Source organism: Hydra vulgaris, chromosome 12 (genome assembly GCF_038396675.1).
Source record: "Hydra vulgaris chromosome 12, alternate assembly HydraT2T_AEP".
Classification (NCBI taxonomy): Eukaryota; Metazoa; Cnidaria; class Hydrozoa; order Anthoathecata; family Hydridae; genus Hydra; species Hydra vulgaris.
This window is the reverse complement of record NC_088931.1, coordinates 62,202,501-62,221,673: the sequence shown is the minus strand read 5'-3', so window position 1 is coordinate 62,221,673 and position 19,173 is coordinate 62,202,501. Positions and strand designations below refer to the sequence as shown.

At 27.4% G+C, this 19,173-nt stretch overlaps 1 protein-coding gene across 1 annotated transcript in view; it reads left to right on the top strand.

Annotated features, from left to right (window-relative positions):
• The window catches only part of LOC101237408 (piRNA biogenesis protein EXD1), a 36,435-nt gene that overhangs the window by 10,290 nt on the left and 6,972 nt on the right, over nt 1–19,173 (top strand). Inside the window, exons 3-9 of the mRNA XM_065814017.1 lie at nt 3,437–3,476; nt 7,308–7,483; nt 8,262–8,356; nt 9,206–9,391; nt 14,714–14,794; nt 17,485–17,531; nt 17,609–17,696. Of these exons, the coding sequence (XP_065670089.1) occupies nt 3,437–3,476; nt 7,308–7,483; nt 8,262–8,356; nt 9,206–9,391; nt 14,714–14,794; nt 17,485–17,531; nt 17,609–17,696 (713 nt within the window). The remainder of the gene's footprint in view (nt 1–3,436; nt 3,477–7,307; nt 7,484–8,261; nt 8,357–9,205; nt 9,392–14,713; nt 14,795–17,484; nt 17,532–17,608; nt 17,697–19,173) is intronic.

Here is a 19,173-nt window from a genome sequence, read left to right as displayed (position 1 = left end):
ATAAAATTATTGTTTATTGTTTATATTAATAAAAACATTCAGAATGTTTTTAAAAAAATTCTGGTCAATTAAATTTGCAATTTTGCTGTGTTTTTAAAAAGTGATTAAATTCCAATTAAATTAATGGTTTTAACTTTATGACAACACGGAAATGTTGGATGAAAGTTAATAGTTATTAAAAGTGATGTATTTGTTGTCAAAAGAATCATTTTTTACTTTCCGTACTCTCAAATGCAATAATTTATATATATATATATATATATATATATATATATATATATATATATATATATATATATATATATATATATATATATATATATATATATATATATATGTATATATATATTAGGGTGACAAATAAATTTATTGAAAAAAATTTTTTTTTTTTTTTTTTATGCTCTCAACCTTTTATTTGGTTCCATTTAATGAAAAAATGATACTGGGAAATTTTGGACACAATTTGTTAAGGTTTTGGGGTTGCTCATTCCAATATTTTATTTTTACAAAGCTGCTCGAACTCACATTTTTCATATTTTATCATTTATCTTTTCTATTTTACTAATTAAGTTGACAATGCTATCAATATTTTATTATTTGTTAATCTAATGAGTCATGCATAATACACATTGTTTTTTTTAGAAAATTAAAAAGTAAAAATAAAATAAGTTGGCTGGCATTTAAAACACCCATTGTAATATTTCATCATCCAGTTAAGTTACTGCATCAGTATTGCACTACTGCTAAAACTATTGCATTATCCTGTAAATACAAAATACATTTTTAAAACACATTATTAGAGAGATATTTTCAAAATTGATTTATTGTAAATGGAGACAAGAAGTCAAAATGAACTATGGTGTATTGGTCAAGCTACATCTGTGATCACAGGGCACAAGTTGCCATCTAGAAGACAAGTTTTAAAATCTTATTTTTTCTTCAAAAATAACAACAATGTAAAAGAAAGTGCAGGCCTTGTGACAGATCAGGTTCTAGACTTTTGGCAAAGAGCTAGAATTCCAACAAAACAACGTTATCATGTTATAACACATGTTGAAAAACTTGTTGAGAAATACAGAAAGCTGAAAAAGAATAAAGGCAGAAAAACAGAAACTTAGCAAAGAAATGTGGAATTTTTTTCTTAAGAAATATAAGAACTATTTGATATTGCTCATGAAGATGCTTTAAAATTAATGACAATAGAAAAAGACAAGACCTTTCTTACACTACAAAGAGAAGGAAAAAAAGGCTATATGAGTTCAGTTGATTGTGAATTATTCAAACAAGAACAGCATATTTTAAACAGAAAAAAAGCAAATGAAGAAAGAGAGACAGAGTTAAAAAGAAAAAAAGAAGGAATGTGTTCAACAGTCACAGACCTAGTTTTGACAGAATTAGACTCCTCTCAGGGTACAGATAATGAAGTAGATGACTTTATTCCATCATCAGCAAAGAAACTGAAAAAGAGTGAAAAAACAGAAAAAAAGAAAGTGATTACTCCAGTATTTTGTTCAGGTCTTGATCGTTTGAAAATTCCCAATCGTTCTGGCTCCTTGGTTTTGTCTACAGTTTGTCAAGGGTTAGGTGCCAATATTGAACATTTATCTACATCATATGAATCTCTTCGATGTGCACGTATTGAAAATCGTAAAGAAGTTGCAAAAAGAATTATTTTAGAGTTCAAACCACAGATTCCATTAACTGTACATTGGGATGAAAAATTGTTATCCGATTTGACAAGTAGAAATGAAGTGGATCGACTGCCCATATTAGTGACAGGATATGATGTAGAAAAACTGTTGTCAGTCCCAAAACTGGATAGAGGCACTGGGGAACAAATGAGTTAAGCAACAGAACAAGCTTTAAAAGATTGGAACATTTCATATAACAGAATTGTGGCGCTCTGTTTTGATACTACTTCAAGCAACACAGGTATACATTCAGGTGCTTGTACCTTGCTGGAAAAATTAATTGGAAAGTCTTTATTATACACAGCCTGTCGACACCATATTCATGAAGTGATTTTATCCCATGTTTACAAAACTTGTTTTGGAACATTTTCTGGTCCAGAGGTTAAGTTGTTTCAATGATTTCGTGATCAGTGGAGTAAACTTAATTCTAAATCATGGCTCTTAACTGATGCAGATCTCAAAGTATATGGCTCACTTGTACCATCAGCTATAGAATTTGCTGTAATTATGATGCAAGGATCAAAACAACCTTGCAACGACTACAATGAGTTTTTGCAACTAGCAATAATTTTTTTAGGAAAAACTCCTCCAGGCCAAAAGGGAATAACTTTTCTTTCTCCTGGTGCTATGCACCAAGCACGATGGATGGCAAAAGCACTGTACTCTATTAAAATCTACTTGTTTCGACATCAATTTTATTTAACAAAAAATGAAGAGAAAAATCTTCTACGATTTTCAATTTTTTCAATATTGATTTACATGGAACATTGGTTTCGGGCTCCCATTTCTTCATCTGCTCCTCACAATGACCTGACACTGATTAGGAAATTGAATAAATTCAAAATATTTGACAAAGAAGTAACTGAATCTGCCATAAAAGCCATTGCAGGACATTTATGGTATTTAACTGAAGACCTTGTGAGTCTCTCTTTTTTCAGTAATGATGTTGATAACCAAACTAAAGAAAAAATGTTGATTGCGCTTGAAAAGCCAGCCAATTAAACCCAGATAAAAAGGGTTGAAGGTAAAGGATTAATGGATAAAATTATAAGCATGAACTTAGATGACTTTGTAACAAATAGATCAAAATATCTATTTGAATTGCTTGGAATAAATTGGGCATTTATGAAGGAACATTGCCCAGACAAGTGGAGTACAATAACGGAATACCAGGATGCACATAAAATTGTTAATTCTATGAAAGTTGTGAATGACACAGCTGAACGAGCAGTGAAACTGGTTTTAGATTACACAAAAATCTTGACAAAAGATGAAACTCAATTGCAATATATTTTACAAATTGTGGAAGAACATCGACGTCAAATTCCAGATATGCGAAAGTCTACAATTGTTAACGCATTAATAAAAACAAGTGAACAACCTGAATCAAAAATTGATTAAAATCATATAAATAACACTAAACTTGAATAAAATAATTAAAATTTTGTAGTAATGAAAAAAATAAAAAAGTATATTCATTTTTACTTTACGTTGACCCTTAAATCTGATAATATCAAGCTCATTGAGCCACCTCTAGATATGAAAATATCCTAATAATATTTTGCACAGTATATTTTTTAGTTAAAAGGAACACGATAAAGTGTTGAGAGTTCAATTTCGAGCACTTTGATTTTTTTTTGTTGCCCTAATATATATATATATATATATTAACAATAGTTTATATGATAGTAAATCTCATAAAATTATTTGATGTTTGTTTTTAAGTCTTTATTATTTTTTTACAGTTATTCAAAATCCTGCAGAAAAAGAAAAAAAAGCTGAGGGGTGTGTAAAATTTTATTTTAATTTCAATAATTGATAACATATTTGTAGTGATAAATTTAATTGAATTATATTTTTATAGAAAATGTATTTTTAAAACAGAATATAATAAACTTGTTTAAGTGCTTGTTGTTGATAGCTGTGTGTAAAGAATGAATTAGTAGTTGAAAAGTTATATATATGTATATATATATATATATATATACTTTGTCTTTCTCATTGCTATTTTTTATATGAAAATGATATTCATGAGCTCGAAAACTCCAGACCAATAAGGTTAGCTCTTATGGTGGTAGTTGCTAAGTGTTTTATACAATATCATAAAAGTAATGCTTTTTCAGTGACGCTTAACAACAACATCCATGTGAAATCATTTAAAAGATATGTCGATGATATTCATTCAAGGTTCCAGAAAGAAGAAAATGCGCAAAAGTTTTTAGATCTTTTTAACAAACAGCACAAAAGTATTCAATACACAATCGAATCTGCCGACCAATACATTAAACTATCTTGATGTTTCAGTTACCAACAATAAAACCGGTACATATAGTTTTAAAATACATTGCAAAAATGCAATCACAAACGTTCAAATTAAACTGAATTCATGCCATGACCCTAAAATTACCAATGGTGTCTTTATTGGTTTTGTCCATAGCGCACAATCAATGTTATTTATTGTTTATGCACAAAAAATAACATTGATGATGAGTTGTCATTTCTTATTGATGTATTTGTAGAAAATGGCTATGAGAGGAAAAGTCTGGAAAAACTAGTTAAGTCTGCGAAAGAAAGTACTAACAACAAAAAAGATCTCACGAAAAATCTACATTTCCTAATGTCTCCAAAAAGGTTTGTGTCTTTACACTGGATCCCTGGAATCAGTCCTAAAGTTGCGAAGAGTTTTTAAAAAGGATACGCACCAGTGTTTAAGTCTCCAAAAAATCTCCTGAGTCTAATTAGTTCTAAAAAAAAACCTACACTACCAGTTAATTCCTATCTTGGTGTTTACAAATTAGAGAGCTCTTGTCGCAAATGTTATGTAGGTGAAACTGAAGATATCGTCTAGGATATTCTTCAGTTTCACCTACATAACAGTTTGTTGTGCACTTGTTTGATGCCTGCATAAAAAATGTGCACAACAAGGTAAAGGGAAAAATTCAGCTGTAGCTGAACATTCCAAAATTTGCCAAGGAAATTTCCACTGGAATGGTCGCAATACCTTTAAAATAGAAATAAATAGTTTTAATAGGAAAGTTAGGGAAGTGTTGGAAATATAACACAACAAAAGTACCTTTTGCAACAATGTTCTTAACTGGGATGATGGCGATTATGTGACGACGTCATTTTGGAAACCCATGTTCAAATTCTTATGTCACAAAAAACTCTCTTAAAAAGCTTTTAAAAAGAAGCTCATACAAAGAACATGGTTTCATAAATTTAAACGGTTTTGTATAATATTATTTTTTATAAGGGTTTTTAATATACTTGATAACGAGGGTATAAATATTCCCTCGAAATATTGTAAAAATAAATATATTATTAACAAATAAAAATAAATCCATAAAAAGTAGTTTTTTTTAAAAATATTTATACAAATAAAATCTATTGAAGATGTCAACATTTAAAATATATATATATATATATATATATATATATATATATATATATATATATATATATATATATATATATATATATATATATATATATGTATATATATATATATATATATATATATATATATATATATATATATATATTTATATATATTTATATATATTATATATATATATATATATATATATATATATATATATATATATATATATTAGGTATTGTCCATAAATTACGCAACGCTAAATTCATTTAAAAAACAGAAGAAGGAGATCTTTTATGTGACGGTTTTCATTAAACTTAATGCACTATTTTGATTTTTCATTTAACTTTAGGCTCTGCAAGAGATAACTTTTGATCTTTTTTGTTTTGTTTTTTAGTGAAATTTAGCATTGCATAAGTTATGGACCATCACTTATATCAAAGTTAGTTTTTTTTAAATTTTGTAACTTGCAAAAAAATGCAACCAAAAGCTATTAAAATTCAGCCTGTGTGTATATACCCTGGTGTGTATATACCCTGGTAGTACCCCATGTGTATATACCCTGGTAGTACCGCGCTCAATTTGTTTCTCCACGCAGCGACCTTATTTGTCAAAGGTTCGTGTTTCGGAGTTGTAGAGTTAAGAGAGAGTTATAACCACAAATAAGTAGCCTCCTCGTCTGTAGGGGCCTTCTCGGCCTTGAGGAGGTGAATTAACTGAAAAAATATACATATACAGTGGTGATCGCAAAAATAGCGCACCTAACGTTTTCTTCATTAGATTAATATAGTTTCTTTCTTTATTAGGGAAATTAAAAAATATATATAAATTAATAATTTCCATTTATTTTCTATAAACAATAAGATAAAAAATCACTTTAAACTGAAGTATAACTATAACTATTAAAAAGTTTACTAAATAAAACTATTAAAAGTTTACTAAATACAACAAAAAGTTGTAATTGTAGAAATAGCACATCAAACAAAAAATAGTGCTCTATAAAATCTACATTAAAATATTAAAACTTCTCAATCGGAATCAGATTAAATTCAGATCGGGGTGGCCATTCTAAATCATTTATTTTATTTTCCTCAAGCCAAGATTTTAAAGACCTCTTAGTATGCTCGTGCATTAGTATTTAAGTAGGTTATCATCACCATACAGCTTCATTACGTTTTGTAATATATCTTTGTTTTTGTATTGATCTAAATTTCCATCAATTTTGACTAGTGAACTGATACCATGCCAGGACAAAGCTTACCACTTTAATATTATCTTTACTGTGCTTCACCGTCTTTAGAGTATACAAAGGGTTGTTTTCTTGCTTCATAGGGCGCCTAACTTATACTTTCCCACCAGATTGAAAGCGATTAAACTTGGTTTCATCAGTCCATTATACGTTTTTCCAAAAGGAAACATTTTTATTTAGGAACATTTTTGTAGACCTTAATCACTTTAATCAATTTCGTTTTGAATAAAGGGGTTCCTTCTTTGCTATTCAGCCTTGATCATTGGCTACTTTTAAACAACTACGAATGCCTGGAGCTGACACAACTACAGGGTTCTTAATTATAGATTTTATTTCATTAGAAGTTAAAAAAAGGTCTTTTTTAGACATCCTAACAGTTTGGCAATAAAAATTAGTTGATGTTTTTCTTGGTGGTGGATTTCGTATTTTATCATCAGTTTTCACAATTTTATCATCAATTTTTACAATGTCTTGCTCCAATACTCACTTATGAGTTTTATTGAAAAACTCATTAGTGAGTAGATAAGTGAGTACAATTTTTAATAATAAATTCTCATAGCATGTGCATTTTCTTTAAGTGCTTCTGCACAATGAAATTTGGCAATAAAAGTTTTTTTTTTTTTATGTTGTATTTATGTCCAAAAAATTAAGTATGTAGAAATGCTATAAAATACAATTAAAAGAAAACATTATGGTGTGTGCTTTTTCTATGATCACTAGTATATATATATATATATATATATATATATATATATATATATATATATATATATATATATATATATATATATATACATATATATATATAAAGAAAAAAGTTAGATAAGTGTTTTTTACTAATTTATTATTGCTCTGTTCTTTAAGAACATTGAGCACTCTATTTGTAAAATACACTAACCTAATTTACAAGAAGTGAAATCATATAAAAACTTCAAAAATAATCATCATTTTATTTTAATCTATTTTAAAATAATCAACTTTTTTTTAGGAAAAAGCAACCATCAAAATTGTCAAAAATGTCTAATGAATTTAATAATATAAAAGTGGAGCAAACCTCGTCAAGTATAGATCAGATAGATATTTCTCCAAAAAAAGATGTCTTACTTGACACTAGTGATAATGGATCTTCGCTTACTCAGATTAATCATATCAATCCGTCTGCTTGTAGGTTTATTTTGCTTTAATTTAAAAAAATTTGCTTTAATTCAATTTAAAATTTAATTTAATTTAATTTAAAAAAATTTGCTTTAATTTAAAAATTTTTTTTAAAAATTTATAAGTTATAAAGAGTTATATTTGGCAAAAGTATTTTGAGTCAGCAATTTGAAATACTATTTTAAGTTAGTAAATTTAAGTACTTTTTTTTACGGGGGGAGGGGGTAGTCCAAAAAAAACTTTTTTCGGATTTTGTTTAGTTTAACCACTTTTTCTTAATTGATTTTTTATGCTGATTTTGAATTACTTAATACTTTTTTTTCATTACAAATATTTGGCCTTCTACTTCATTTTAAAAAAAGTGATTATTTAACAAAACAATCAATTGTTAAATTAAATGAATTTTTTGATTTAATAATTAATTAGAGAAAAAAAATTATTGTTAAAGGATATTGAGAAATAAAACTGTTGGAAATTATTGAGAGGTATTATTTAATAATTTAAATTATGTTTGGAAATAAAGTTTCTCTCATCTCCATGTTGCTACCCTTTTTTAGCTTTAGGAGTGTTAGAGGACTACAAAAGTTCTTTGAAACTAAATAGTTAAAATAGAATTCGATAATTAAGACTTTAAAATGATAATTCAAATAGTAAAACTATAATTATTTTTTGTATAATATAATTGGAAATAAACTTGTTACATAAAGTACTACATTTCTAAAAAAAAAAATTGTGTTAGATGATTTAGCTAGTTATTTCATACAGGTGTTGGTATTTTTATATTTAGATCTCAGCGGTTATGATAAAGTACAAAAAGCCAAGGTCACGGAACCACCATTAGCTGTACTTCTTAATTCTCTAAATAATGAATTTAATGCAGTGGTAAGTTCTTTAGATCTTTAAAATAATAAATTTTTTTAAATGATAACTTATTAATAATGACATTATTTATTTCAAAAAATTCTAAAGAATCATTCTAAAGAATCAAAGCTTCTTCTAAAAACATAGGCAGCAGAATAGTTAGCCATCTTTTATTGTCAAAAATCATAAAGTGCAAACCAGTGGTAAGTGTGGCACAGTGCTACATAAGACAAAACAATTTTATAGGCATTTGTTAAATTTTGTTGACTCAATATCATTACTGAATGATATTGTGGCAACAACATGGTGTGTGGACATAACAAGGATAACACCTTTTTTTTTATTATAAAAAAACAAACAAAAAAAACAAAAACATGGCTTCAGCATAACATGCTTTCTTTGAAACTGTTTCAAGTTTTTAGCATAAATTACATATTTTTAGCATGGTGAATAAATTTATATATAAGTCATATAGGTTAATAAAAAAATGAAAATTAAAATGACAAAAAAATTTTTTTTCACTCAAACTGAAAAATCAGTTAAGTAATGTTTAAATTATAATAATAGCAATTATTATTATTTTAAATTTACAACTATTTTTTTTTTTTAATGCATAATTAGTAAGTCATAAATATGTTAAGCAATGATATCCATTTTTAAAATGTGAGATTTTTTGATAGTTTCTGGTATTGTTTTGCTAAACTTTGATCAAATGTCACTACACATTTTTTTTGAGTTTCTTTGAGTGAATGATGTTTTTTAATTGTCTGACCATTTTAAATATTTAATTAGTAAATAATCAATTTTATATTTAAAATCAATATCTAATTATTATTTTAATGAATTATTTCTACTGATTCTGTAAATTAGATGACAAATTTGAACAATCAAAAGGTTTTGTCGATTATTGCAGAAGGGCAAGCTGTAAACCGTTTTGGGCATATTTCTTTACTAACTGTAGCCAGCAGAGAAATGGTTTATATAATAGACTTAGAAGCATTTGATGGTTTCCCTAACTCCTTAAAAGATCTTATTGAGAATGCTAATGTTTTAAAGGTAGTTTAAGTTTATTTTAATGTTTTAAAGGTTTTTTTTTTAAGTTTATTTGAATTATATAGTTTTATCAATTCAAAGATATATTAAAAAAATAAAGAGACAAATCCTTATATAACATTCAGATTATGCTCAGCTGAGGAAGCTTGTTTTGTTGTTGTTGTTGTTGTTGTTGTTGTTGTTGTTGTTGTTGTTGTTGTTGTTGTTGTTGTTGATGTTAATGAGATACACACGATAATATATTATAGTCAGTTCAATCTATAGTGTGGAATCCTTTTATCTGGAAGCAATTTGCATAAAAGTAAAATACTTGATAGTTGTTAATTAAGATGATAATAACATCTATTTTTAATGTTATTAAAGGGTCATTCCATATGAAATCATCCAGACCATGACACCCTTACATCTCAGAATCATTTTTACCTCACTTGCGACTACAAAGCAAATTTGAAATATAGTATCTTCATAATGGCTTGGGGAAATTTCTTAAAATTTGGTACCCCAATAGATTTTTATTAGAGGAATCCAAAAATAGCACCCTCAAGACTTAATTGTCTCAGGAAATGCCTTGTTTATCCAATTTTGTTCAAAATTATTGGCTTGTAAATTAATGATTTTTGGAGGTGAAATGAAAAATGTGGCCCAAAATCCCGAGTAAAAAGTTTAATTGTACATCATTATTTCATCTTAGGTCTACTGAAAAAAATTAGATTCATCAATTATCTCTCTAATACTTGATCAAAATTTGCATTTAAAAATGGTATCTATTTAGAAAAATTTGAATTTTGTTAGGAAAGCAATGGAAATGTTTTTTAAAACATTTATTTAAATAAAACACCAACTAGTGTTATTTAGTGACTTTTTTTAATGATTTATATTCATATGCCAAGGGAGGGCCAGGGGGACCTGGCTAACCCTGCCCCCCCCCCCCCCCCAAATCTCCCTGGATTTTTTTTTTTTTTTTTTTTACATAAAATCAATTAATAATAAAAAATTATTAAAATAAAAATTAATAACATTTTTTTTTAGTTTAAGTTTGAGAAATAGTTTATTTTCATTATTTCAAATTATTGAATGCTAACATCCTGTATATCAAAAACAGGCATAAGTTTTGTTTTGTTCTTTTTAAAGGTTATACTTTACTTGTTTGTATTTTCTTAAAGAATGTGAATTTTATTTTTTTATATTTTTTTTGCAGGTAATAGTATAAATAATAAACATATTCAATATGGAGAAATGTAACATTAAAAAAAGTTTTAACATTCATTGCCACAAAACTGGATTTTCTAGAAAACAAGGTTTTGTTTAATTCAAATATCTTACTTGTGAAAAACAAGAAGAAATAATATGGCGAGCAAATTTAAGGGAAAAATATTTTTCAATAAGAATTATATGTTGTTATCATGAGCAGCACTATGGGAAATATTTTGAGAGAAAAATTACAAAGTGTTGCAATCCATTTGGAACACACAAGGAAAGTAAAAAAATTGCTATAAAAGGTAATCTAACATTAATTTCAACAGAATTGATATGAAAATTAAAAGAAATAGAATTTATTATTTATAACAATTTTTTTATTTTTAGTTATTTAAAAAACTTAAAACTAAATTTGTTTCTCAGGTAATATAAAGATTTCCCTAGACTTGGCTAGATAATGTAACCCCAGGTTGGAAATTCTGCAGTAAATGTTACAAAAAAGCAGTAGAAACGGATAAAGATTTAAATTCACAAAAAGAATGGGAATCAAAATGTGAGAAAAAAATAAAGTTAAATACTACTATAGAATTGCTTGGAATTTCACCAGTCTAACTAAAAAATCTTTTAAAACACAGCAAATTGCCTGCAGCAAAACAAAAGTTTGAGAACACTATTGACAGAGTTGCAAAAATGGTCTCATTAGCATGTAATATTAAAGAAACTTCTTTAACAACAGAAATAAAAAGCCCATTTCAAACAACAACATTAACAATGACCACGATCTAGACATTTTAATGTATGAAATAAAAAAAGAATTTCAGAGACTGACTCTTATCGCCATAAAGTGCAAATGTTAACACTCGCACCAAAATCATGGACACGTACAAAGATATCAAGCTACTTTGAAGTGTCTGGGTATCTTGTTCGAATTGCAAGAAAAGTTAAAAATGAGATGAAGTTCTATCATTGCCTGAAAAAAAACTGCAAACCCACTTTCACCAGAAACAGTTACTTTAGTGATTAACTTTTATCAAAGTGATGAATTTTTAAGAATGATGCCAGGAAAAAAAGATTTCATAAGTGTTAAGAAAAACCAATATTTTCAAAAAAGATTATTGCTACTCAATCTTAATGAATTACATGTTGCGTTTAAAAAAGACTACCCTAACATCAAAGTCAGTTTGTCAAAGTTTGTACGGTTAAACCTAAATGGTGCATTAAAACTAATGCATCAGATACTCACAATGTATGTGTATGTATACATCACCAAAATACAAAATTTCTCATTGATGCCATTAGGTGGAATAAAAGTTATAAAAATTTCATGGCATTGATTGTTTGTTCTCTTGAAAATGCAGAATCTATGTTGCATCGATGTAACTAATGCCCTTGTATCGAAGCATTAAATACATTTTTAGTGCAAGAGTTTATGGATCATGAGCTCAAAGAAGATATAGCATTCAAGCAATGGCAGAGTATCGATCGTACAACACTATTATTGCAGTCTTTGCCACTAGATGAGTTTAATGATTTATTATGTGACAGCATCGGCAACCTTACCACTCATTTATATATCGCAAAAACACAAAGTAGATACTTGAAAAACTGTAAAGAAAATCTTAACCAAAACGAATGCTTAATTTTAGGAGATTTTGCTGAAAATTATCAATATGTTGTTCAGGATGAAGTTCAAAGTTATCACTGGAGCAAAAGTTAATATTTACTCTTTACAATTGTACTTTATTTTATAGAGGAAAAACTTCTCAAACATAAATCTTTTTGTTACCTTTCAGAAGATGTTGATCATATCACAGGATTTATTTACAAGACTCAGGAAGATATAACTAGATATATCAAAGAAAATTTACCTGATGTATCAAGTGTGAAATACTTTTCCGATGGTTGTGTAGCACAATTTAAAAATTTTAAAAACTTTATCAATCTTTATCATCACAGTAAAGACTTTGATTTAAGTGCTGAATGGGTATTTTTTGCTACCAGTCATGCTAAATCCCCCTGTAATGGTATTGGTGGGACTGTTAAAAGAGTAGTATGTCAAGAAAGTCTAAAACAAATAACTACTGGGCAGATTTTAGATGTTAATTTAATGTACTCCTTTTGTAAAGCCAAGATAAATTAAATTTGTTTTAAATTATTTTCAAAAGATAAAATCAACCAAACAAGAGTTCAATTAGAAAAAAGATATTTAGGTGGAAGAACAGTTCCTGGCACAAGGATGTATCATCAATTTATTCCAATTGCTTCAAACACTATAAGTTATAAAAAAACAAGTATTGATAAATGCACTGAAACATTTGATATCATTCAAACAAGCAAACATAATAAAGAGGTTTCATTAAAAAAAAAAAAATTGGATTATATTGCATGTTTTTATGACAGATTTTGGTGGGTAGGGATTACTGAAGATGTAAGTGACCTTGATATATAAGTCAGATTCATGCATCCACATGGACCAGGTAAAATTTCTTTTGGCCAATGAGAAATGATGAGTGTTGGGTGCTCAATTTTGAAGTTATGTGCCTAATTTCTACACCCGCAACAATATAAGGTCGTACGTACAACATACCTGATTTAGATTTGGAGAATATTAGCAGTTGGTTACAAAAAAAAATTAACTACATTTAAAATTGTTTTGTTGTAATTTTATTTACCTGTTTTGCATTTAGAATTTGTCCTTCTTTTTTTCTTTTTTTCAAATCCTTGGATGTAAGGCTGAAAAGGAGGGGAAGTTTAAATAATTCCCACTGTCTACCTAATAATGTCAATGACTATATTAGTCTTAAACTACTAAATAATACCATAAAGATATTGATATAAATAAAAATGTTTAAAAACATTTCAGTATCTTTGGTTTTAAAATTTAAAATTTTTTAAATTGTGAAAAGATCTCAGTTTTAAGTGCTTACTTTGAAATAAGAGGTAAGTATTTATCAATTTGAAGTAATCAAAATAAATTTTAGAGTTTATAAAGTTTCTAAAACTTAAACTAAAAATATATATATATATGTTTTTAAATTATATTTTAATAATTATTAATTCAATTTATGTAACAAAAAAAAAAAAAAATTAGGGAGATAAGGGGGGGGGGAGATAAGGGGGCAGAGTTAGTCAGAGTCCCCTTGGCCCTCTCTTGGCATATGAATATAAATCTCCTAAAATAGTCACTAAATAACACTATTTGGTGTTTTATTTAAATAAATGTTTTAAAAAACATTTCCATTGCTTTCCTAACAAAATTTAAATTTTTCTAAATAGATACCATTTTTAAATGCAAATTTTGATCAAGTATTAGAGAGATAATTGATGAATCTAATTCTTTTCAGTAGACCTAAGATGAAATAATGATATACAATTAAACTTTTTACTCGGGATTTTGGGCCACATTCTTCATTTCACCTCCAAAAATCATTAATTTACAAGCCAATAATTTTGAACAAAATTGGATAAACAAGGCATTTCCTGAGACAATTAAGTCTTAAGGGTGCTATTTTTGGATTCCTCTAATAAAAATCTATTGGGGTACCAAATTTTAAGAAATTTCCCTAAGCCATTATAATGATACTAAATGTCAAAGTTGCATTGTAGTTGCTTCAGATAATCACTAAAATGATGAGTCAGCATTATTTCAACTTTTTTTTTTTTTAATATGGACTGCAAGTGAGGTAAAAATGAACAAATTCTGAGACGTAAGGGTGTTGAAAATATTTTTTTTTTGATGATTTCATATGGGTTTAGCCTAAAAGCTATTATTTTTTATAATAAAGCATTTGCATTGGTTGTTAACTTGTTTTTTTTTTAAAGTTTAATTTTTTTTCTCTATAAAGTAGATCATATTAGAAATAAAAGGTTTTTAAATATTTTTTTATTTAATTACTCACTTAAATGTGCTATAAGTATTTAACACAAAACCATTTTCCCTTAGAAGTTTGTAACAGATATTTAGTTAATAATAAATAAAATTTATGTAAATATATATATATATATATATATATATATATATATATATATATATATATCTTTGTGTGTGTATATATATACACATATGTATTTATATGCATACTGATTTATATAGCTTTTGTTTTATTTTAAGTAAATGTGGTATTTCAGGTTGTTCACGATGTACGCATGACAAGTGATTGCCTTTATCATATTTATGGCATTTGTCCAAAAAATATATTTGATACTCAGGTATTTTTTATTAAGATAATAATGTTGTTTATGTATTACTTACAATTATTTATTAAGTTTACAGTAATATTTATATTATATATATATATATATATATTTTTTTTTTTTTTTTCTAAATGTTGACATCTTCAATAGATTTTATTTGTTTAAATATATTTAAAAAACTTTTTTTATGGATTAATTTCTATTGGTTAAAAATATATTTATTTTTACGATATTTCAAGGGAATAAAGCGTGTACACGAAATAAATGTGAAAGTAGAAAAACAACTAAAATGAAGTACTCCTCAATTTTTATTTCGAACCAAGTAATAATTTCAATACAATAATATAAGAAGATCAAACATTAAAAAAAAAATTAATTATTCCTGTGGGAATCTAACAAAATTTTGAGCTTTTGCTTTATTGGTACCCATAAGCTTGTGCACAGAATAAGAATCAAAATTATTTGATGCTTTTTTAAATGACACTTTTATATCTTTAATGTTTCTGCAAAGCTTTTTTGTTTTTTTCATTTTTCTTTTAATAATAGCTCAGTACTTTTCAATAACTCTCAATTCTGGGCAGTTTGGAGATTTTCTGTTTTAGGCACAAATTTCACATTATTCTTATTAAGCTAAATCAGGCCAGAACACAGGTCTGTTGTTGTGTGATTTAATGAGATGTAAAAGGCGTTTTTGTGAACATTCTTTAACATATTTGAACCAGAAAGTGTGGACTGAGAAATATAAGGTGCTGATTTTTTGCCACAACTGCAAATAGCGTGCCAAATCAAAGCTTTTTTAGCGAACTTGTCATGTTTTGTGTATTTAAATTTCTTTTCTGCTTTTTCTCCATATTTGGCAATATAATAAACAGCACCATTAATTTGTTGATGATCGTACTTGATATAAGTTTCATCATTAATAATACAGAAATTTTTAGAAATAAAATTGTCATACAACTTTCTGCCGTGGGTTCTTGCACTTTTTTGTTGAGTTTCAGAACGGTTGGGCACTTTTTGTGCTTTGAAAGAATGAAAACCATGTTTGTTTCTAACTTTTGCAACAAAACTATGAGAAAATCCATATATTTTTGCGTGTTCCCTGAGTGAAAGGCTTGGGTTATTCTTAAAACTGTTAACCAGTTTTCTAACTAGTTTTATATCTTTAAAACCTTTCTTTCTTCCACCAATAGAATTGGGTTTGATCGATTTTGTATGAGAAAAACGTTGCATAACATGACTAACGGTGTATGGATGTATTTCAAAAGTTTTTTGTAAATATTTGGGCATAATTTTTTCTCTTACGTCTTCTTCTTTTGTCATTTTTAAAACTAATTTCAAGTTAAATCCAAAAACGAACATATTTTTTTGAAACCACAACACGTTGTAAATAAAATACAAAACAATTAAAAAAGTTTTAATACAACCACTGAAAAAAAATGACGTGCTTATTCGTTCACATTTATTGCGTGTACACGCTTTATTGATACCCTCGTTATCAAGTATAAAGTTTTTAGATCTACTTAACAAACAATACAAAAGTATTCAATACACAATGGAACCTGCCAACTTAACCAGTACATTAAACTATCACTTTAATGTATTGGTTAAGTTTCAGTTACCAATAATAAAACTGGTACATATAGTTTTAAAATGCATTGCAAAAATGCAATCACAAACGTTCAAATTAAAGCGAACTCATGCCATGACCCTAAAATTACCAATGGTGTCTTTATTGGTTTTGTCCATAGCGCACAATCAATGTTATTTATTGTTTATGCACAATAAATAACATTGATGATGAGTTGTCGTTTCTTATTGATGTATTTGTAGAAAACAGCTATGAGAGGAAAAGTCTGAAAAAACTAGTTAAGTCTGCGAAAGAAAGTACTAACAACAAAAAAGATCTCACGAAAAATCAACATTTCCTATTGTCTCCAAAAAAGTTTGTGTCTTTACACTGGATCCCTGGAATCAGTCCTAAAGTTGCGAAGAGTTTTTAAAAATACAGGATACGCACCAGTGTTAAAGTCTCCAAAAAATCTCCTGAGTCTAATTAGTTCTAAAAATAAACCTACACTACCAGTTAATTCCTATCTTGGTGTTTACAAATTAGAGTGCTCTTGTGGCAAATGTTATGTAGGTGAAACTGAAGATATCGTCTAGGATATTCTTCAGTTTCACCTACATAGCAGTTTGTTGTGCACTTGTTTGATGCCAGCATCAAACAAGTGCACAACAAGGTAAAGGGAAAAATTCAGCTGTAGCTGAACATTCCAAAATTTGCCAAGGAAATTTCCACTGGAATGGTCGCAATACCTTTAAAATAGAAATAAATAGTTTTAATAGGAAAGTTAGGGAAGTGTTGGAAATACAACACAACCAAAGTACCTTTCGCGACAATGGTCTTAACCAGGATGATGGCGATTATGTGACAACATCATTTTGGAAACCCATGTTCAAATTCTTACATCAAAAAAACTCTCTTAAAAAACTCTTAAAAAGAAGCTCTTAAAAAGAACATTGTTTCGTAAATTTAGACGGTTTTGTTTAATATTATTTTTTATAACGGTGTCAATATTCCCTCGAAATATTGTAAAAATAAATATATTTTTAACAAATAAAAATTAATATATGTATATATATATATATATATATATATATATTTATTTATATTACTTACTTTATTTATTGTAGTTTTGTTTCAGGTAGCTGATGTATTTATAAAAAGACAAATGTTTGGTGAGTTTCCTAAGTAAGTCATTTTTGTTTGTTTGTTTAAAGTCATTGTTTTATTTTTTCACTGATTTATTTTCATTGTTAATAATGTAGTGAAGTTACATCACTTGCAAAATGTGTAGAAACTTATCTTGGTATTTGTCCTTGTACATTTGAAACTGATAAATCAAGTATAATACAGGTAAAGTAAAGTTATGTGCTTTTTTTAGATGGATAAGATAAATAATAATAATTAAGAAAAATGTTTTTTGTCTTAATTGCTGTCTTACAATAATATATACTGCTTCCCAAATCTAAACTCTTTGTTAATTTATGTACTGAAGTGCTACAGATTTGTTTCAGTACAATGTTATCAATGAGCCTATATAGCCTTGCATGAAATGTCATTGCTTATGTCACACTGACAACATGAAATGTCATTGCTGATATGACACAGTAACAGAAATTCCAGTATGGTCACCACAATTATTACTGTGGAAATGTTTAGTAAATTACGGTAACACTGTGGTAATAGTAATAACAAACTTGGTTATACGCGGTATCAGTAATAGGTGTTAAATAAGATAGAAACCAAAAGTTATTTCTGCATGATTTAAACAAAGAATAAGTGTGCGTAACAATATAATTTAACCATGAACAGATTTGATTTATGAATTTAAAAAAATAGTTAAAATACAAGGTTCTTATATATATGAGTTATTATTTAAATGCGGTTTACTGGTTTGTAAACCACATTTAAATAATGGGGACAAACTGGATGGAGTTAGGAACAAACTTGATAGGGATGGGGGTAAACTTGATTGGTGGTGGGGGAAAAATTTATACGTGGATGGGTTTAGAACAGGGATGGTTTCTTTCTCTGTCACTCTCTAATAGGGAGCTGTAGGGGCTAATACAAGAAATTTGTAAAATGAAAAACTAATTCATAATGTAAAAACATCTAAACATAAGTCTCTCCATCATAGATAAAAATTTATGAAACCAACTAGATCTAGTTTTAATGTGATGGTAAAATGATAAGAAATTTATCCTGCCTTCAAATTTTGAAAAAATTCATAAATCTATTTTTCCCTAATTTCTCGAGATGTATTGCAGCATTATTAATATTCAATAATGTGTGATGACACTTTGAATTTATCAGCATTATAAAAATAAGATTTTTCTATATATATTGGGTTTTTTCAGGGGTTTGGGCTCCGATCTATATATATATATATTGATATCATAATAGCTATCGGCATTTTACCATTATCTTTTAGTACTTAATTGTTATCTTACTATATATATTAAGTTTACTTTAAAATAGTGAAAAATCCGATTTAATTATTTTACTATCATCTATATAATTACCCTTAGCAGCAATAACTGCTTTTTTCAGTTAATTTTATGTCACTCACTATTAGTTTTTTTGCACATATCTTTTTCACTATTGCTACATAATTTTTTGTCATTTCTGTCTAATTAATCTTATAAAAGTTCAAAAAGAGAGAGATCTATGGATTCAGGAGGCTAAATCATTTTATTTAATGTATGACGATTCTCTAACTCACTGAAATAATCTTTACATAGTTTTGAAAAATGCTTTGGATTCTTATCTTCTTGAAAGATGACTTGCTCCCCAACAATCCCTGGGGAGCCATTCACTTTTCAATAATCTC